Consider the following 22,377-nt stretch of genomic DNA (forward strand, 5'->3'; position numbering starts at 1 on the left):
AAAAGTATGACCCTATAAAGAATCATTCTCCATCTACTATCATCCCCCTCCTCCTCCTCTAACCCCCCCCCACAGAGATCTTTGTCTCGACCAGCTATTTTTCTCTCCTCCCGAGGGATTAAACAAGATTAACCTAACTTTAATTCCAGCCGTGTAATTGTCTCCGCGCATGAAACGTACTTATTTAACGCAATGCTAACACGTGAGGTGACAGTAAAGTTCGTGATGCGGAGATTTAATAACGAAATGCAAATCGAGACCCAAGTTTTACCGAGGAAAAACAAGCCAAAGTGTCTGGTCTGGTCTTCGTTGATTGGCTGACATATAAGCAGACGATAGACTGGGCCCGTCGCCTCATTCTGGTTCTGTAATGTTCTCCTGGGTCTGTTGTGGCTACGTTTGGGTATTTGCGTTCCACTCTCCATGATTTGTAGTAGCAAGCATTATCAGAAGTGCGGCGTTTGGATCCATGACATATTGTTCTCAAGTAGAGATTTTTGTTTTCCTCTTCCTAGGTAATGAGATTTTCGAAATTCCTGCAGATATTTAGGCCTACATAGGAATGGTCGGTTGTGGCTACGTTTGTGCACTTGCGTTCCACTCCCCATGATTTGTAGTACCAAGCATTACCAGAAGTGCGGCGTTTGGATTCATGACATGTTGTCAAGTAGAGAATTTTTATCTTATACCTAGGTAATGAAACCTTCGAAATTCCTGCAGATATTTAGGCCTACATAGGAATATTAACAAATTTGATTATACGCTTATGGCGAAGGTTTGATTTGGCTTCTGTACTGCCCTCGTGGATAAGTCGAAAGTCATTATGCTCGCTAAATTCATCGTCTGTCTCGTTCGTTAAGATACAACTCGGTTTCCTCGTTCTTCAGACCTTTGGAACCGTTGCAGGTGTTCTAAAGTCAATGTGGCAACCACTAGTTCATCCACATTTCAACTTGGTCTTCAGGGTCTCTTCTGGTTGCAAGTGACTAAGTCATCACGGAAGATGGGAGATTGTCGTTTTATTTTGTTAAGCTGACGCTAAACAGTATATAGCTCAAACCAATTAGAGTCCTCAAATGTTTTCTTCAGGTGTGTAATCTTGCCTTATGCGCACGTATGGCAACTAGACCTGAACGTATTTCATCCATGTATAGAAAACTGCGACAGTAAAATACGCGGCTGATGTTCACAAAAAACAAGCATTAATACGTACGCACTTTCCCCGTGATCATTGATATAAAGTTTCAAAAGGAGAAAATTGGTTTTGTTTATAATTTTCATAAGCGGAAGGATTTTGAATACATGTAAGTGTTCTACAGAAATTGTTTGTACACTGTGAATCAGTCAACACGCAAGATACTGTGAAGAATAAGAAAATAAAAAACTACCAAATATGAAGTACAAGATATCTTACCTTTATCAGAATACCCGGATGGATGATCATTCCTTGCGTCATTTCCTTCATTCGTCTCTTAATCTCCTTTTACAGCACTTATTCCGCGTCCTGCCACATTCTCATCACTCTGACGCTTCACATTTTTTCTTTCATTTTTCCTGGACTTCATTTTATTGTTATAATTGTTACGTCGAGTGAGGTTATACTTTGAACAGCATTCCGACAACATCACAAAGTGCTCAGGGAAAAATGGACCGTTCCTGAGCAAGAATGACGATCCGGAAATTCACTTAAGGGATACTTTAACGATTCAGGAAATTCACTTAAGGGATATTTTGCACCTGAAATGACTTGAATCATCAGTGATAACGTTTCCGTAACATCGACTGAAGATGGCTGTAGTCATGACTAATGTTAGTTCCTCTTTAATTATCAATTTAACATTCGTTTTATTCTCATTTTTCAGGAAACACTAGTAATGACACTAAATTACATTCCCTTGTGCTGCTAATATCATTATCAGGGTAGCTTAACTGGTCGTTATTTTGTTGTATATAATGAAGTTATGTTTTGTTCCTCACCAGTTAATTTACACCTACCTCTACCATATTAGATAGATTATAGACCTTAATCACCGATGAATTATGTGAATGTTAACAAAAATTGTAACCATGGGGATATATACTGTACATACATATATATAAATGTAATATATATGTTATGCATGTATGTATATATTTATGTGTGTGCGTGTGTATGTGTTTATAGCAAGAATAAGTTAGTTTGTAGAAACTTCATTATGCGTTGACGAGTCATAAGTTTATCTGCTCCATCTGCGTTCCAAGAATTCAGTCCCCATCTTGAAACAGGTAAAATAAAACTCCGTACATCAGAATTAAGACTGAAACAGTATAGTAAAAAATGCTTTAAATGTGATGAGTGCACATAAATAAGGATAAAATCTTATATATAAAAGCAACAATGACGAGCAGTAGTAGACGGAAAGAATAAGATTGTCAAATCATTTAGCATTGTCGTTAGTCGCAAGAATTTGAATTATATTCCCACAAAGGAAAATTGAAGCACAAAGGGACTTGAATAACACAAAACATGGCAGTCACAAGGACAGGAGAAAGAATATATATATACCAATGACAATAATACGTGCGAAATTGCATAACTGCATAGCAACAAAAATGAAAGCCAAAATTAGACACGGAGCTCACTGACACAGAGGCTTCACAGTTCAGGCGCAGTACCATAACACTGCGTAACAACTAATTCCCCTTTCTACACTTCTCTGGGACTAAATTTAGTTGCTTTTCTCTTCTCTCTTGTCAGTCCAGTCTTACATATAAGCTTCCGTCTGTGTAAGTTCACGTCTCCTTATTTTTTCATTCTTTCTTGTTTATAGTTCTTCGGTAACCTGCGAGTTCATGTCTCTTACCCCTTATTTTTCCATTTTTTCGTGCATGCAATTATTATGTAATTTTGCACATGTTACTTTATGAGTGTAAGTTTTCTGCTGACCTGCGAATGTCGTGTTTTAATTTACTAAAGTTCCCTTTGCGTTTTACGTTTTTTTCTCTTGGAATATAATTCAATTCCTTCCTGATAGTTACAGTGCTTTTTTTGTGTGGTAATTTTAATCTTCCCGTTTTCTTTCATGTTTCATTGCCCGTCATATTTTGCCTTTACTTTAAGTTTTATCCTTCTTTATGTATAATGACTTCATGTCAAGCATGTTTTACCGTATATTTTGTCTTTAGTCTTCCTTCTGATGTTCGGATTTTTACAGTTTTCTTTGTTTTAGCCATGACGATATGGCAATGAATTCCTCAAACGTCGATGAAGAAAATACATTTGTAGCTTGACATGCTGAACTTTCTACCATCCATCGTATATGTATATGTGATATATATCTGCATATATATATATATATATATATATATATATATATATATATATATATAGAGAGAGAGAGAGAGAGAGAGAGAGAGAGTGGAAGCCTTTTTAAGTATAACTCTCTCATCCGATGTCGGAGAAACTGCCTTCTTAAGAGAATAGAATTTATGTTCATTCTTTAGTCCAGTCTGAGTTTAAATTTAACGTTTTACTATTTCTGCTCATATACCTGAATTGCCCTCACGAATAGCTAGCTATCTTGTAGAGATATAAAATATAAATTTAATAAAATAAAGAAGGACGATTATGAATGTCGGTGAAGTGAGGGCACGAAAGGAAATTCCGATGTCTCATCTAGAACAGCCGACTGCTTTTCCAACTCATCGGATGTTTTCTCGCGTCTTTTCGAACGTGATGTTTTGGCTGACTCGTCTTATCTTGTCGCCAGACTTTGCTCCAAGCAGCCACCACAGTTTTCTGGAGTAGACAAACGTAGATTTCATTTTTTAGTGAAAAACGCAAGTTACGCACGTTCGTCAACGAAACGTCACAGATTGCAAATTCGCAAATCTCCAATTCTTGCCACCAGAATGAGTCACTTGATGAAAAGCTTCGGTAGCAAGGTTTCAAAAATGTGAAAAAACGTGTTCCTGCGTATGGCGCTGAATGTTCCTTTGACTGGCATAAGGCCCATCCGGCATTTAAATGTCAGAGACCCTGATAAAATTGCCTGCGGTTGCCGTCTGACTTGTTTCCGGTGCCATGAAATTTAATGGTTAAGGCTGGGTTGTTTGATGTAGTGTTACAAAATTATTTTAGCATGTACTCTATTTTTTAGTTTCCCATTAAAACATTTACATATATATATATATATATATATATTAATAATATAAATAATATATATATATATATATATATATATATATATATATATATATATATATATATATATATATATATATATATATATATATATAGAGAGAGAGAGAGAGAGAGAGAGAGAGAGAGAGAGAGAGAGAGAGAGAGAGAGAGCGCCCTATTATAAAGGATAACCCAGTGTTACAGGAAATAACGGCTACAGAGCGTAAATGGACTCACAGCGTTAATGTTCAGATTGGGATTACGATGAGTAACCTGATGCAGTGTAATAACCGCCAGAGAGAGAATCAGGAAAAGTGAAGTGTTGTGACATCAGCGGTCTGGGGGAGAGAGAGCAGCACTCTTTCGCCTCAGAGAATATAAAGAACTCTTTAATCCTCATTTGGTATTCATTGTCACTACCATTGTGGTGGTGGGATCATATCATCTAAGCACGATCCACTTTTTCCTTCCGTATCACGAACACAATCACTCAGGCCCTACTGCATGACAAATGCGTGTGTGTGTACCAGTTTCTCAAAGCGATGAAATTACATAATCGGCACTGCACTTTCCCCTATGCATTTTATACATAACACTCGCCGAGCAGTCGTTTGTTTACGTTCCACAGTTACTGCCTTTTACGCTCATCACGTCTTTTCGTACGTCATCGAATCATTTATCCGGTACGTCTGGTTCCAAAATCTCTCCCGAACACGGACATTATTCACGTGTTTCTCAAGGCGTCCCCCTTCATGACCGTTTCCTCGACGCCGCGCAGACGCTGTCACTGTTTCGAGTGCCAGGGCCTGGCCCATACTGAGTTCTAATTATATCACGCTGCAGTTAAACGCGGGCGTCGTGTTCCCGTTTTCTTTAAGGTTACTGTTTTCTACAGGGTGGTTCTGTCAAGAAACGTCATTCCGTTTTCTGTTGAAGTTGACGTATTACTTACCCTCTCTCTCTCTTCGTGTTGGTCAATGCGTTTCGAAATAATATTACAGGGTAATACAGGCCTGGGTCAGTCCTGAGATATGACACTCGAAGACAAAACGGTGACATCCTGAGATTATGATAACGGTAATTTCCTCAGTTTTGACAGGCGGCCGTCTGCCACGACACAAATAAACTTGCAATTCTTAGTCATGTTTTCAACAGATAGAATTTGAACGTCCAAGTTCACCATGATATACTAGTAGTAGAGATGCCTTTAAAACTATATTAATATACTGATATATCACGACTCAGATAAGTAGGTAATTAACGGTCTTGGGAGAAGGTAATATGTTCTAGTTATATGAACTTGTACAGATCTTGAGTTACAGTTGTGTGGGTTTTAGGAATGCCGTTTGCTCTACTTTTCGCTGATTTCACCAGTATGCTTCTTGGACTTCATTGTAACCCATTTGCACTGGTAATTTGGTGTGTATTTAATTTAGTCAACGAAGAATATATATTGTTAAGATGTGGATACCTAATGTTTTATGTGAATACTTATATTTGAGCTTACTTTTTACAATGACACGTGTCTGGGACTGTAGTGGTTATACGATGACCTTGTAAGAAAGCTAATTTTTTTGCCTTTATTATTATTATTATTATTATTATTATTATTATTATTATTATTATTATTATTATTATTATTATTATTATTATTTTTGTTCGCATGGACGTGTTATTGCAAGGCATCCAAATATATTCCTATATCTCTTTATCTCTTTCATTCATGAACAACCTTTTCCTACTTTGCTTTCTCTCTTCCTTTATTCTCGAATGTCAGGACCTCTTACGTGAAGGGAAGTTCTCTAATCCTGCTTCATATATTCAGCCGTTCTGTGGGCTCTCGGGCCTCGCTGTGACCCCGCAGAGTTCACATCAGAACCCTCCAAGTCACTATTGCTGTGCCAGGTCGGGAGCATGATGTTTTGAACCATCTCAGACTAATAATAATAATAATAATAATAATAATAATAATAATAATAATAATAATAAAATTAGGAAAAAGACCTTCTTTAATACAGGTTTTGTTTAACAAAACCTGAGATAATAATAATAATTATAATAATAATTATAATCTTTATTTCGGCTCAAGGCCATATACATGGAATGTACAAATACAATACACATAATCTAGATACACAAGGTAACATTGATAAAAAATAATTATCGGCAATATCCACACAGTTGCTGAAGAAGCAGGAAAAAATAGAATTCATAATAAACGGTAATGGCAGTAATTATGTGGAGAATAATAGCCAAAAAAAATTAAGAATAGCAATAAAAAATACAGATTGCAGACGATTAATTTCCAGCTGAGGACCGTAGGTGGTTACAGAAGTCAGGTCCAGAAGGCTAGATACGAATATTGAAAATTGCAAAAACTCAACAATGATATTAATCACAGTAATGATAAAAAGTAAAAATACCAATAATAACAAGAAACGTAGTAAAATACCAATAACAACAAGAAACGTAATAAATAATAAAAATAATAATAATAAAAATAAAAATAATAATAATAATAATAATAATAATAATAATAATAATAATAATAATAATAATAATAATAATAATAATAATAATAATAATATTGGGGATGACACTTTATAATTGCAAAAATAGAGAATAAGTCATTTAAGGAACAAATGACTTCCGTGATCAGGAGACTGTCCAGAAGGTTATGGTTCCACAGTTCGATAAGTTTGGCCACTCGCAGATACACTGTTCTAGAGATTTTGGAAGAGTTCTTTTTTCGAAGATACTGGAATGACGAAAGACTAGCCACCTGAGAATTCAAGAATAACTCATGAGTAGGCTTTTCCGGTTACGAGTTGTCCCTAGAATTTTGGCCAAATTCAGTTCTTTTTGTTGTAATCTTTCTCTTTAAATAAGTGTTAAAGTTACCGCTCATGATATTCTATTTTAGTTTTTCCAGAGAGACGATTCAGTGTCTTTAAATAATACACTCTCTCGATTCTTCTTGTATAAGATTGTAAGGGGATTGTGAAGTGACTTCTATGTTTATAATGTCACGTAGGTTTAGTTTCGTTTGACAAAATATTTCCATCGGATAAAACGTGAAATTTGATTTTCCTAGATATTATTTCTAATAATTTCTCTCACTGCTTTCTTTGTTATTCCTTCCTTCGGTTAATGGCATTTTCTTTCGTCCTTTGGATTCTGCAAAATGAAAGAGGAGTAAAAAGCATGGCGGAGCCTTCCACGGTAAAACAATGCCGAATATCCTTTTATTTTCAAGCTCCTACCTTGGGGAAGAAAAGCAAACCTAATTTACACGACAAATATTTTGAAGGTTTCGTCGTTATTTCCTTTTCGTGATCAGAAATTTTCATGGTATTCCCGTTGCTGGCCTGTTTGTGCGTGTATGTGTGTGTGTGTGTGTGTGTGAGAGAGAGAGAGAGAGAGAGAGAGAGAGAGAGAGAGAGGTCAGTGGGTGTGGGCTGTGTGAGTCGCGGACTCGCGTGGAGGCGGTCGGACTTTTAGATATCCATTATTCGGTGATAAAAGATGGAAGGTCCATCCACGAAATGACCTTATCAATGACAAAAGGGCCTTGAATTTTATTGAGGATGTATCTTGATTGCTTTCTGTCACAGTTGGGGCGAATGGGGAAAATATATCGTTCTGTAGTAAATGGACAGAGATGACGCAATTCACGCCTAAATACACTGCTAAGCAAGTTAGGGTACCGTCACAATTGACTGTCTTGTAAAACGTTGGCCTAAGAGGCTATAAGACGCGTAAAGAAATATGCATTGTGACTTATGAAAATTACGTGTTTTTGATTCGATTATTGCTTACAATTAGCTGGACAAATCATTCTGCGTCTGAGATTAGTCGTGAGTAATAGGATGGAAATCAGATAAGACCTGTGATACGCATAAATAGCGACCATTGCAGACCAGGAGACTGACTCTCCGCCATTCTGTAACCAACGTTAAGTAGAAAGTACTGGGAGAGGGAATACCTCAGATCTGCCACCTCGGGAAAATGACCGAATAAATAAACTGGATGTTCATCTAAATTCGAAACCATTATGAAATCAGATCAACTCTTCTGTGACCAATGAACCAACGCGTGGACACATTTCCACTGAAGTCCATTTCTAGATTTTTTAGATCTTTTGTGGATAGACAGACTGCGAAGCAGGACTGACCTCATAAGTTCCATCCAGCATCGTTGTCTGAGGAGGTAATTACAATAATATCGATAGGACAAGAATAGAAGGCAAGGGAAAAGAGAAACAACGTGAAATAAGTATGTAAAATAGATATGTAATTTTCAATCAGTTAAGAGGCTACACAATCTCTTCTCCGGAGGATGTTGAACCGCGTCGCAAGACAGTCATTAATATTGGACAGACACTATGACGTCCAGCCGTGAAGCTGAAGGTCGTTTTTCGATCATATATTATGCTTTGACGTTCTTTTCTAATTCAGCAGCCGGGTTTGGGAATCCTTAGCGGTTGGGGTCCGTGGAAATGATGACTCATGATGGTGCGGATAAAGTGGTAAGGTTTTCCTAACTTTTTCTTACTTATAGTTGAGAAATATGTACCTGTAAATTTCTCTCTCTCTATCTGTGTATATATATATATATATATATATATATATATATATATATATATATATATATATATATATATATATATATATATATAATAAACAGTTTTTCATAAGACAAATTGGAACAAAAAACCAAGCCAGTAGCCCTACTGATACTCTGAGGCTAGTGTACTTTTTTTTCAAACTTGGTATATAGCATTATTTTGGGTAAATCTCTCTTCATTCTTTTTAATAACGGTTTTGAGGGAGGTGTAATTTTACTCCCAAACAATTTCGAGATCATTCTTCATGGCAGCCGCGTTATTGTAAGGATTTTATACATATACCTAAAAGTAATTTAAAACATCCTTTCATCACAAACAGGAATACACGAGAAAAGGATTAGTAAGAAAGATATAAAAAGTATTGCATGTACTGCACGCATTACGTCTGAGAACAAAAGCTAAGGAATGAAACCAAGCTATGCATTCCAAAAGCTATACTGTGAATGATATCGGAGAGTAACAAACATGGAATAGATATCTTTTTTACCAGAAAAATGTTTGGATTCTTGCGGGTGAAATCCGGTAGAGGTGAAGAATGAGTCTTTGAAATGTTTGAATCCAAACGAGTGTGAGTTATTTGATTTGCATTTTTTAAAATTCTGTTTTTCTTACATTATTTCGCTTCTGTCATCCATATTTTTATATTGTTTCACATATGGGTATCCTGTTCGTGGAAGCTGAAATGTTAAGATGACAACCGTGTGGGTTGTGCTTGTTACAAATACATGTGTTCAGTTTCCAATAAGATAAACTATTATTAAAAAAAAAAGCGAGACCAAAGGAAAGAAAATGCCCCGACATTGCAGATTTCTTTACAGAGAAAACATGACTTGGAGAAACGAGCCAAGAATGGACGAAAGGGAACTCTGCGACATTCCAGGTATTTCCCCACCCCGTTCGAATCCATCGTTTTACGTGACATCTCATTACTCGAGACGCTCCATTATACAGGTCTGGATCTCCCGTCCCGGGCGTTGACCTATCATTGTGGGATCCTTCCCCCCACCCGCCCCCAACCGGGCAGTTTGCGTTTTTGGATGCTTAAAAATGGTACGCCCTTTTCTCTGAATCTGCTCTGTGCGTGACCCCATTTTTTTATTTTTTTTATTTTAGTACCTCTCTCTCTCTCTTTCTCTCTCTCTGCTCTGTGCTTTTATATGTACCCCATTTTTTTTCTCTCTTGCTTTTATATGTAACTCTCTCTCTCTCTCTCTCTCTCTCTCTCTCTCTCTCTCGTGCTTTTATATGTAACTCTCTCTCTCTCTCTCTCTCTCTCTCTCTCTCTCTCTCTCTCTCTCTCTCTCTCTGCTTTTATATGTAACTCTCTCTCTCTCTGTGTTTATATGTAACTCTCTCTCTCTCTCTCTCTCTCTCTCTCTCTCTCTCTCTCTCTCTCTCTCTCTCTCTCTCTCTCTCTCTCTCTCTCGTGTGTTTATATGTAATCTTACCGAGATCTTCAATTAAGCGTCGGTACTTTGCATGAAACATTTTTTTTTTCCTCCAATTTGTTTACGGCACGAAGGCCCATTTCTCTGCAGGAGGAGAAATTCTGTTTCTCGAGTGTCCAGTGTCTTCTTGACTGTAGAGTTTTCTCTCTCCACGCAAACGCAAATTTCACACGTGTCGTCTTGGTCCAATTTTCGTGAAACTCTTCTCGCCTGACCAGATTTGGATACCCAAAGGAGGCAGAGAGATTTAAAGAGATTTAAGCTCGTTCCGTCAAACCATGTTATGCTTCTGTTGACCAGAGAACTGAATTTCTTACTTGGCAGTTTGTTGATATTGGTGGGCTGTACCAAGGGTTGAGAAGGCCACAGTGATTACAAACGTATATTTGACAAACACACTATTTATGTATATATATATATATATATATATATATATATATATATATATATATATATATATATATATATATATATAATGTGTTTGTCAAATATAAGATTGTTTTCCCTTAGATTGGATGGCTCCAGAAGTGCTATCCGGATTTTGAAAAATTTTTTCTTGTGGTACATCTGCATATACAGATTGCGTGGTCTTTTTTTCAAGCATATATAAAATAATTTTATATATATATACTTGGACTGTTGAAACAGACTTTCACAGTAGTTTGTCCTGTTCTGGCTCGTGGAATAAGGAAAAGTGAATGCATGTCTTGGGGATAAAAATCACACACTTTCTGTTTTCAAGTCCTTCACGAAGCTACCGTAAGAGCAAGTTTGCCCCCACTAGACTGAGTGGTCAGCCTACCACCCACTACAAGGAACCATCATACCTTGCGTGCAAGCGCATTTGTTTGAGACTCGTACTTCTTTGAGACAAGCCTAAAAGAGCATTCCAAAATAGCGTTGGTGATCTGCGACCCCGTATAGAAAATATTGATATATAATATGTAGGCAAGAATGAACGATAACTTACTCCTAATTCATTTATCCCCATGAGCTGAAAGGTCTACATATTCAGACTTTGTTTTCAACGTACATGTGCGTGTGTGTGTGTGCGCGCGCCTGCGTGCACGAGCGTGCGGGCATCTGGAATTGATTTACAATATGAGATCAGCTCACAGAAGACAAAAGTCACGCCAACACCTTTTCTTTTTCTTCTCCTCCCCATTATCTCGCGTTTTTCTTGTCGACGTCTTCAGTACTGCCGTTTTTTCCCCCCGTGTGATCCGTGCACAGAGGTATTAGAAGTTCCTTCACGGCTCCTCTCTGCAAAAAGGAAGGAGAAATCGCTGAAATTATTTTGACATTTCACGGCGACTTTCTGCTCTGGTGTTGTGGTCCGATGCGATTTTTCTTTTTATTTTTTTAGTCGGTGATAAGCTGGACGTATTTTTTGAATGTTTTATGAAGAAAAGTATACCTTAGTTTAACCAGGCCACTGAGCTGATTAACAGCTCTCCTAGAGCTGGCGCGAAGGATCAGACTTAACGTATGGCTAAGAACCAATTGGTTACCTAGCAACGGGACCTACAGCTTATTGTAGAATCCGAACCACATTAGAGCGAGAAGTGAATTTCTATCACCAGAAACAAATTCCTCTAATTCTTCATTGGCCGGCTGGAGAATCGAACGCGGGCCCAGCAGAGTGCTAGCCGAGTACGATAACGACCCGTCCAATGAGAAAGGGAATATTTTATGGAGATGACATAACGTTACATAGATGTAAAATTGGCATTTGTGGATTTTTTCATTAAAATGGATTAGTCTGAACTGAACTGGGATGCTTTGGGTTGACGGAATGAAAGCTAGAGTTTCTTCTACTTGAAGTTATAAAACTTCAGACATTAGCCTTATTATTAAGATTTTTGAATCAGAAATCAGGTCGGCCGCTTTATTAGACACTGTAGTATCATTATTAATAACAACAATAAACCACGGATCCAGGCCCGGGCTGTGATCCACACTAAAATCTAATTATCTGACCCGGGAGACATGATAACTTTTAACAAGGTTTCGTCCAGATCCATTCATTAGTTTTCACTTTAACCAATTGACAGACAGACAAAACTAATCGAAAGTAATTTATGGAAGGTCAGTCATTTCCTAAACAAACTCACGAACTTGACAAAAATTAATCGTAATGCTACCGTGCTCTCTCTCTCTCTCTCTCTCTCTCTCTCTCTCTCTCTCTCTCTCTCTCTCTCTCTCTCTCTCTTTGATTGAAATATTAACAATTGAAAGTGGTATCGGTGACCCAAGAAATTTTAACGTCATAATCAATTCATCAGTCTCTGTACAAAAAAAAAAAAAAGTCGCTAACTGGGTTCTCAATTCAGAATCAATTCAGAACTCCGTTGTTAACACTGGCGTATGTTTTAAAGTCTTTTGTTGGGATTTGCAGTTTCAGGAAGGAGGTTTTTCTTTCATAATTATTCGGTAAAATAAATAGCCGGCTATTTGATTTGAGCCTCCTCCTCCTCCTCGCTGCTGACTTGACTGTTTATCTCTAGTTACAGCTTTTCGTTCGTCTGCTGCCTTTTTTTTTGTTTTTTTTGTTCCTTTTTTGTCTCTCTTAACTTTTTTTTCTTCCCCTCCTGGCTTTTATGAATATTTGATTTACTGTTTTGAAAATTAAAGCCAAGTTTCTTCCCCTCGTGCAGACAACCCAATAAAAGAACTGGAAATCGCCCGGAGAGAGTTTGCTTTCGTTAACGAGAAATAGAGTTAAGAAAACCCAGAATCTATTTACGGAACAGGAATACCACAAAATCTAGTGTAATGTCCCTTGTCGCAAAGACCATTCCCTCTGCAAAATTCCATCTAATTACAACCATCAGTAACTTAAAATATTAGCTGGACAAACACTGCGGACAGTTAGACATATGAACGGATATTCAGTCCAGATTACATCACGGTGGAGGTAAATATTTGTCCACTATTTAGAAAACATTTTTCCATTCAAACCCCGAGACTTATTCCGAGCAACACGGAACGGCCGTTATAAATAATCCTGGGTTTACTTTCCGCTTCTTAATTACTTATCAACCCGGGTATAAAATGACCTAATAAGTGTGTTATTAAGCAAATTATGATACACTAGACGGTGAGTGGGCAAGTAATTACATTCCTCTACGTATTTGCGTTACCGCCGCCGTACCGGAGGAACTTCGAGGCCCCGAGGCATGAATGCGTATAACCGTAAGGTCGTCAATCTCGTTTTCATGGGTGAAATTTTAGGGCGTGTTGCTCACGAAGGCTTCTTCTTCTTCTTCTTATTCCCTCTTTCTTGTGGAGTGTCTGCTGTTCTTGTCTTTCTTCTTCCTTTTCTTCTTCTCGTTTTACCTTGGTGGGGTTTTTGTCCTCTTCCCCCTCTCCTTTTAAACGATTCTCTTAGTGTTGCCTTCTCCTTCTTCTTGTTTTGTTGTTGTGGTTCTCCTTCTCCTTCTATTCCGTATCCGTTATGTATCTTGTTCTTATTTTAGATTGATTTGGTGTTATGCATATTGCTTGCTTGTTCTTGTGCTACCTCAAATTTTTCTGGTATGCTTACAGTACCGTTTTTACTCATTAATGACAAAGACTATTATTTATACATCTTCATAATTATTTTGATTACTATCTTCATTTTCACCCAAAAGAAGGGAGATTTTTAGGGCAGGTATGAATATTTGGTCGCTCAGTCAAAAAAAATGAAAAAGGAAATTAAATAATTTTCTTAATGTTTCGCTAGTATCAATTAAAATGCAGGGACTTACATACACACACACATACACACACACACACACACACACACACACACACACACACACACACACATATATATATATATATATATATATATATATATATATATATATATATATATATATATATATATATATATATAATATATATAATATAAACCCAACTCCAAACCCAACTCCCCGACTGGTTTATAAATTAAAAGAATATTTGTCCTACTGATAACTAACTGAGGAAGGGCGCGAGAAACTCAGCCTCTATATAAATTTCTCTCCATGCTCCCGTTTTTGGTACATCTTTTACCTTTCCTAAGAACTGGTGACTGCTTTGAAATACCTCTTTTCAGTTAGAAGCCTGCAGAAACTCGCCAGAGAAGGAATGAGTCTCCCATAGAAACCGGTGAACATGGGGATGCCAGAGGTCACAGAAAACGGAGATTGTGACCCATGTGATTCAGTCGCCATCTTAGCCCGCAAGACAGACGCCATTACTACTATGACTCTCTGGCAGGAGCAAGAAAATAAGCTTCAAAGTTTATAAGTATGAGGGGCAGTCCGCCGCTCAGTCTCAGAAGAATACCTGGTGAAAGACTGAACACATTTCCCCTCGCAAGCTCCTTCGAGCTGACCCATATGACCTCCTTATGGCTACCCCCGCGTACTTTCAAATTTGACCCATTAAATTCATCCCTCCATTCCTGGTGCAGCTTCTCGACGAGGCTCTTCATCGCTTCGTTACTTGATGGGAAATGAATTGCTAACAGGACTCTGAGCTGGATAAGTACAGGGCGCAGTCATTTGAACAAGAGGGTGAGACTCAGCAAAATAGAGAATTTTTTTGATTAGCCAATTTCACGCCGTGTTTCCCTTCAGTTATTCACAGTGCGTCCCTTTCACCGTGCCCAGTGGCTCTAGATATTTGATGTTCTGGGGCAAGCTTCACCTCCATGCTTTATTTTCCCTAGGATACCAGTATCATCTGAGATGGTTATGTTAAAGCCAGCTGTTTTAGATACCTGGTATTTTCGTTTTTCTGCCAAGATGTCCACGGTCTCCCTGGATCTTTATTTTCTTGACAGCGTCGTTCAAAGCGGTGGTTTTCGTTTTCTCAGTAGTAATTATAATTTAGATATCTATCCGAACAACTTCCTGGTAGGGCATCTGTTTGCCTTGATCGCCAACATCCATATTTTGCTAAGCTGACACGGAGCATTTTACTGTAATCCTCTTCTTTCATTTTTTCTCCCTTTCAACATCCGGATATTCTATTTTCTGGAAGCCTCCTTAGCAAAGCAAGAGGATTTTTGGCTTGTCCCTATAAAAGTTTAGTAATTGTGAAAAATAATCTGTTGGTTTCCACCCTGTATAGCCAAGATTTGTAGTTTAAACGAAAATAAGGAAAAGTTTAGCTTAATCGTGAAGAAAGTGAGTAGACCCATTGTTAGGAGAAGAGTTGAAGAAAGCAGCGAGACATCTGAACAGTTTGAAGCTGAAGGAAAAGAAAGGGTCCACGGCTTCCCAAAGTCCTTCCAGTACCTCAGCTCACCTGACCACTGACAGAAAGAGCAGGTGACGACAGAAGCGGCAATAATATGCAGCGAAAAATAAGCGATTAATACATGTCCATGAACTAACGCTTAACCCTAAAGAACAGAGAAATATCAAGTTTATAGTAAAGATGAAAAAACTCCTGGAATATCTGTGAATTGCGAGAGTCACATAGAATATGAGTATTGATTGTTGTGAAAAATCTCCCATGTCATGACGGAACAAAATCTGTTATTCACGACACAGAACCCAGTACTCAGCGCCGCTTGGATTACAGTGAATAATCGCGTGGACGGTGATGGAAAAGGAAAGCCTGTGACCCTATTATGAATAAGTATCGGTAACCATTCACGAAGAAACAGTCATAAAAAGAGCATAAATCAGAGGGAAAATGTAAATTTTCATACGAGCGAAACACGTAACTCGTCACAAATTATTTATGAACCCGCATCTAAGGTGATTGATTTATCGACGGTATGAAATGGCGCTACGACGGAACGGGATACTGACCTCTTATATAAATGAAAAGGGAGAAAAAAGTGTATGAATTCTCGTAGAAAGAAAACGAAGTCTAGTGAATATTAACCGGAAAGGCCGCGATACGTGATCAAAGAGTTCATTGACAATGACGGAAGACCCAACGGATTTTGTTTGTCATTTCGAGTCTGTGTTTTCGTTTCCTTTGCGTTTTTTCTCTTCTGCTGTTGCCTGGTCGTAGGTACTACTAGGTGCTTTTAGTTTGCTTTGCTCTGCTTGTGGGTGTGCGTCCCGTATTTCTGCTTGCGCACTTTTGCGCTTTGAGCTTCTGGGTTTTATGAGTACGTAATGGTAGGTCACTCTTGTCGATCGGGATTGTGACTTCTTGTAAAAAATATCAAGATGAGGAAATCGAATGAGGAAAGGAAAGTTCTAATTATGCTTTCTGACAATAAACAATATTCATTCTAATGAGATTTACCTGGTTTATTTTACTTTCATCAAAAAATTAAATTTACTTCTTATCGTAATTTTCAAGAGTTCATACCAAAAAAAATAGTTGCATTTTTCCACGTACACGCGCCTGCGCGCACACATATATACATATGTATGTATATTATACACACATACGTCCATGTGTGTATGTATATGTGTGTGTGTGTAAGTATAACTGAATCACGAAAATATGGAACGTGATGAACATATAAATAAAGACAAAATCCACGAAGGAAAGAGAAACAATTGAGTGCTGCGAGGCCTTTCGACTGTCGTCCTTTACTTAGCACAGTCGAAGTAACGGACGACAGTCGAAAGGCCTCGCAGCACTCCAGTGTTTCTCTTTCCTTCGTGGATTTTGTCTTTATGTATATATGTATATATATACAGTACACACATATATATATAATTATACAAATCACACAAGTTATAGGAGAAGATCCAACAACGACAGTGATCAGGACAGATGTGGAAGCGAAGTCAGACAAGTCGTCTCCCTCCTACTTCTTCTTCTTCTTCTTCTTCTTCTTCTTCCCCTTTCTCTGTTGCTTCCTGAAGGCTGCAATTTCCTATCGATCCTGATCATTTCGACCATTACGTGCATTTCGCCATAATATCTGTTAAGGACGAGTTCCTGCCACCAGGTAGCTGTAACGCCGACCTCGGACAACTTGAAAAATTATATATTGTGTTTTTTCTTTTTTCTAAATTGATAAACATTCGTGTTTTTTTTCCTTATTTTAAGGAGAGCTTTGAATTTTCATTTTGTTTCTCTGTCTCCTCATAGGTTAAAGAACAGCGTCCAAAGTATTAATTTTTCAAATAGTCAATTTGGTCTACCGTCACTTTACAGTTTTCGTCACATTTTTTTTTCGTTTTGTTGGTACTAATGTTTCCTGTTTTTTCACTTGTACTTCAAACTTATTTTCTTTATTCATTTGTGTCTATTTTTATTCCACTCTTTATCATTCTCTTTGTTTTATTACTCACTTTTATCCGTCCCAATCTGCAATTTTTTTTGTAGCTTTTCTGCTCATTTTTGTGACATTTTCCTTATCGTTCATTTCTTTTTCTTTATAAAAAACTTTAAAATGTCATATTCACTTAATTTATTCTCGTTAGCTTAAAACGATCCTCTTATATCTGGTCTTGTCATTGCATCAATTCCTTAAGATCATCCCGTATTGATCCTTCTCAGTTGCATTCAGAGAGGGCCTCCTTCCGTTTTGGCTCTAAGGGACCATCTGAGCAAATGACATTTAATTACTCGGGGGTGATTAGCGATTATCACCTCCCGGCAACGCACCGGGGGGGCAGAAAAAATTGAGCGATAATGTAGAAATCGGCAGGTATGAAGAAAAAGTGTCAGTTATTTCTTGCATGCACAAGGAAGCATGCGAGCAAACTGTCAGATGCTTGAAAGCACAGAGAGACGACTGTATGAAGGAACTGTGTTTGCTGTGAAGACGCTAGTTTGGTTGAGTTAAAATGTATCGTCCTTGGGGGCACTTAGATAGCTTTGGTGTTTTGCCGTCTCTTCACCAAGTTTTTCACTCGTGAACATTTCATCCCCTTTGAAAAAGTATACCTTAGTTTAACCAGACCACTGAGGAGCTGATTAACAGCTCTCCTAGAGAGGGCTGGCCCGAAGGATTAGACTTATTTTACGTGGCTAAGAACCAGTTGGTTACCTAGCAACGGGACCTACAGCTTGTTGTGGAATCCGTACCACATTATATCGAGAAATGAATTTCTGTCACCAGAAATAAATTCTTCTAATTCTTCATTGACCGGCCGGAGATTCGAACGCGGGCCCAGCAGTCTGCTAGCCGAGAACTATACCGACCTGTCCAACGAGGAACTATCCCCTTGGAAAGAGGCATTAGTTTGTTCTGTCCCAGAGAAAGGTGATGGCTGTAATTTTTCAAATTATGACTTTAACTTTACTACGTATCAAGTTCCTTAAACTTCACTTAACTCTCACTTTTGTAAACAAACAAATCAGTTCTCTACTGTTACGTGGCACACTTCTATATACTACACTAGTGATGTTTGGTCAACTACAATTATCTTGTCAGCATTATTAATCCGACAAAGTTTGGGATAAGAATCTGTAATCCTGTCTAACTACACAGCGCTCATCTCCCAAATGTGAATCAATTTGTAACTTTCTGTCTGATTTTATGGTCATTCGGTTCCTGAGCTTCGATCTTCAGAGCATTTCTGATTGGCAATTCCCGAACTGTATTAATTTCAGTAGTTTTAGGGCAAAGTATCATCCTGTTATTTTATGAATACTCTTCAGGTTCACATTACAGTATCAACATCTTGCTTTGGAGAAAGCACACCTTTCAAAATATTTTGTTCCCGTGGTTTTGAAAAAATAATTAAGTATTTTGTTTCGATGTCTTGATCGTGTCTTCGTATCACTTACTAAAGCTTCTCATTTGCCTTTCCTGGAATTATTTGACCAAAGGCAGTTCTCCTAATTAATGGTTTCACAGGTACCTCTATTGCAGAGCCATTTTCCTTCCATCTTATACAATATGTCTTCATGAATTTTATTTTTATTTTATTTTTACAAGGCGTGTTCACTAAGAACGTCCAACATCCAGGGAATCTTTGCAAAAGTTGCTGCCTGTTCAGGTGATAAAAGACGAATTCGGGCACTCCGACGAATATCCACGGCGTGTTTAGGCAAAGGTCGAGAGAGTGAACAAGGCTTCTCAAAATCTAGCATTACCTGTTCGTTGTCCCGCCGTTCATGTTGGGTTGGCATAAATCACGTGACCGTTGCTTTTAAAACCCTTCTAGCCCCGCCCACTTCCATGCTGCTGCCCTCCAGGGGCGTTAAATCAACGTTAATAAGTGTAATTAAAAGCTGTTATTCCGAGAATTGAACTGAGCAGTGGCGATGACGGCCGTCCGGCCATTATGAGGAACAGAGAAGTTGCAAAGGAACATTACTCTTACGTGACGGAAGGTTAAACGATGCATAAATCTCCCCCGACTTCTTTTCTCCGAAGGTTTGCTTAGGAAGAAGGGCTTGTTTGCGCTAAGCCTCGATAAGCGGTGGTTTTCTTGCTCTTGCCCCGGTTAGAGAGTGAGTGGAGCTTTTACGGTACAGGATTTGATCAAGAATTATGATTTCAGTATAATATATATATATATATATATATATATATATATATATATATATATATACATACTTCGATATATCCCACGGACTTCTTTATACACTTCTAATTGTTTTCTGAAAAATTGAATCTTTTCTGAAACGAGCAAATTTTTCTATGGCGTAAAGTCTCTTTGTCTAACCATATATATATATATATATATATATATATATATATATATATATATATATATATATATATATATATATATATATATATATATATATATATATAGATAACAAGAATTTACGCCATAGAAAAATTTGCTCGTTTCAGAAAAGATTAAAGTTTCCCAGAAAACAATTACAAGAATTTACGAAGGATACCTGATAGAAAATAATACAGAAAAGGGGAAAATTGACGACTGGCCTTATCTAATCGAGAAAAGAAAGAGGAATGTTACAAATAAACAACACTTCAGATCAGGCACTGGTAAAACGATTAAAAGATTCTTCCACGTCAAGGAGTATATTGGATGGAAGTTATTTAAAAAAAAATAAAACTCTTTCAAGTTATGCGTAGAAGCTATTCAAAGGATATCAATACAATTGAAAGAAAGTCAACATTACCAAGGCCACCATTTGCTAAGCCGTTAAAAATTGCATTACTGGTTATAACGAAGAATGTTATCAATGGTGTCCCTGTAGTTCCTAGGACAGCCTTGAACCTCCTCTAATACTTAAAAGATACGTGGATATTTTGTACACTGACTTTGGATAGATCGGGACAACTCAGTAAAATTAACAGAAAGATATTTGGGGTCAGAGACAAAAATATAGTAGATATTTTCGGTATGATCTCTGGGTTTCTTCTTGAATCCTAACGAAAATCATTAAAGGCTGATTAAGATAAAGGTTAAAAAGAAAGATAAAATTTATACTTTAAGAAAACTAGCATCAGAAATAAAATCTTGATGGCTAAGGAAGAATAACTTGGCTAATGTCTAAAGTTCCTTGAAGCTTTCCAGCACGGCATCAGTCAGCCTCCTCTTGAGCAGTCTTGGTCTGAGGTTAAAGACTGCATAACGATAAACTGCAAATGATTTACAAAAGACTTCTCGCCGAATGTTTTGTGCAGCTGTTTGGGGAGTATTACATGTAAAAAAAAAAAAGAGAGAGAGAGAGAGAGAGACATTGAGATCCTACTAAAATGATCCAGAACTGGGTTCATTCGTTCCAAAAGCCTTTTATTTTTTTCACATTCTTTTTCATTCGTTTCATAGGTGTAGGTATATCTGCTAAACACACACACACACACACACTCTCTCTCTCTCTCTCTCTCTCTCTCTCTCTCTCTCTCTCTCTCTCTCTCTCTCTCTCTCTCTCTCTCTCTCTCTCTCTCGCTAGGTATATGGATGAAGTAGCTGCATTTGGCTAGCTGTAAGGAACCAAATCCACGTAAACAGTCGTTGAATTCAATGAGATTTTTTCCTTTTTCTGTTTGGCGTTGAAGTTGAAATCCAATATCCACATTTACATCAGGAGGGCTGAATTTCACGGTTCCCTCACAGCTTCAGTTCCAGTAGGCTCACTGACAGGAAGGTTCACGAGCATCAAATAGGCTGCCTATAAATATTGATTTTACGTTGCATGCAGCCAGTTTTATGTAGCGGGTCTTCCATAAAATCACTTTATATCCTTCTTGGGCCTTTTTCTTAATCTTCTCGGCCTCGGCTCTTATTTTACTGAGAGTTTATGATTTCACATTCTTAAACATAATTGAGCTGGTGTTAGGCGTAGATTGAATCATGCCAAGGGTACTGACATTTCTGTGAGTTTTGTCTTTATGAATTGGATGTAAAATTCATCGATTCATGAAGATATTACAACATTGAAATACCAGTAACAATAAATGTTTCAGAGATTATTATTATGATTATTATTTTAACCACTGGATCGTTTCCTTACATCGTCCTTTCACAGAAACGATGGACTGTAGCTGGGAGGATTCAGAGGAAAACACCAAATATCCCTCTGTTATTCGGAACTTGATTGATTTGTTGGGTAGGAGGAATTAGTAAATGTTATGCCCAAATCTGATTTTCTTGATAACAGCTGTGGGTTTTTCTTAATAACAGCTGTGGGTTTTTTCTTAATAACAGCTGTGGATTTTTTCTTAACAGCTGTGGATTTTTTCTTAACAGCTGTGGATTTTTTCTCAATAACAACTGTGGATTTTTTCTTAAGAACAGCTGTGGCTTTTTTCATTTTTTCTTAACAGCTGTGGATTTTTTCTTAACAGCTGTGGATTTTTCCTTAAGAACAGCTGTGGATTTTTTCTTGATAACAGCTGTGGATTTTTTCTTTAACAGCTGTGGATTTTTTCTTAACAGCTGTGGATTCTTTCTTAATAACAGCAACTGTGGATTTTTTCTCAATAACAACTGGATTTTTTCTCAATAACAACTATAGATTTTTTCTCAATAACAGCTGCGGATTTTTTCTTAATAACAGCTATGGATTTTTTCTAAATAATAGCTGTGGATTTTTTCTTAACAGCTGTGGATATATGATTATTCATTTAATCTCCCTACACACAGATACTTTTACTACGGAATTGCATTAAGATTTAGGATTTACGTGTTGTGAAGGAAGGCTTTCCTTCCAGTTCATAATTTTTTTCGAAAATATGAATTACATTAACAGCTTTTAATGACTTATTCTTGGGGCCATTTCTACAACAATCATGTCAGGTTTTCTTCACCTTG

General features: G+C 37.5%; 2 protein-coding genes across 3 annotated transcripts in view; one reads left to right on the forward strand and one right to left on the reverse strand.

The window, feature by feature from the left end:
- The window catches only part of LOC136828934 (beta-1,4-glucuronyltransferase 1-like), a 75,833-nt gene extending 70,853 nt beyond the window's left edge, over nucleotides 1-4,980 (reverse strand). Inside the window, exons 1-2 of one of the 2 annotated variants that reach the window (XM_067087302.1) lie at nucleotides 4,882-4,980; nucleotides 1,415-1,737 (exon numbers count right to left, since the gene is read on the reverse strand). In XM_067087302.1, the coding sequence (XP_066943403.1) occupies nucleotides 1,415-1,465 (51 nt within the window). In that variant the 5' untranslated portion in view covers nucleotides 1,466-1,737; nucleotides 4,882-4,980. Of the gene's footprint in view, nucleotides 1-1,414; nucleotides 1,820-4,881 lie in introns of both variants that reach the window. The other variant, XM_067087303.1, reaches the window with a different exon arrangement.
- LOC136828933 (uncharacterized) overlaps nucleotides 1-22,377 on the forward strand; it is a 116,760-nt gene that overhangs the window by 27,273 nt on the left and 67,110 nt on the right. The window lies entirely within an intron of this gene.

The sequence above is a fragment of the Macrobrachium rosenbergii genome, chromosome 43 (genome assembly GCF_040412425.1).
Source record: "Macrobrachium rosenbergii isolate ZJJX-2024 chromosome 43, ASM4041242v1, whole genome shotgun sequence".
Classification (NCBI taxonomy): domain Eukaryota; kingdom Metazoa; phylum Arthropoda; class Malacostraca; order Decapoda; family Palaemonidae; genus Macrobrachium; species Macrobrachium rosenbergii.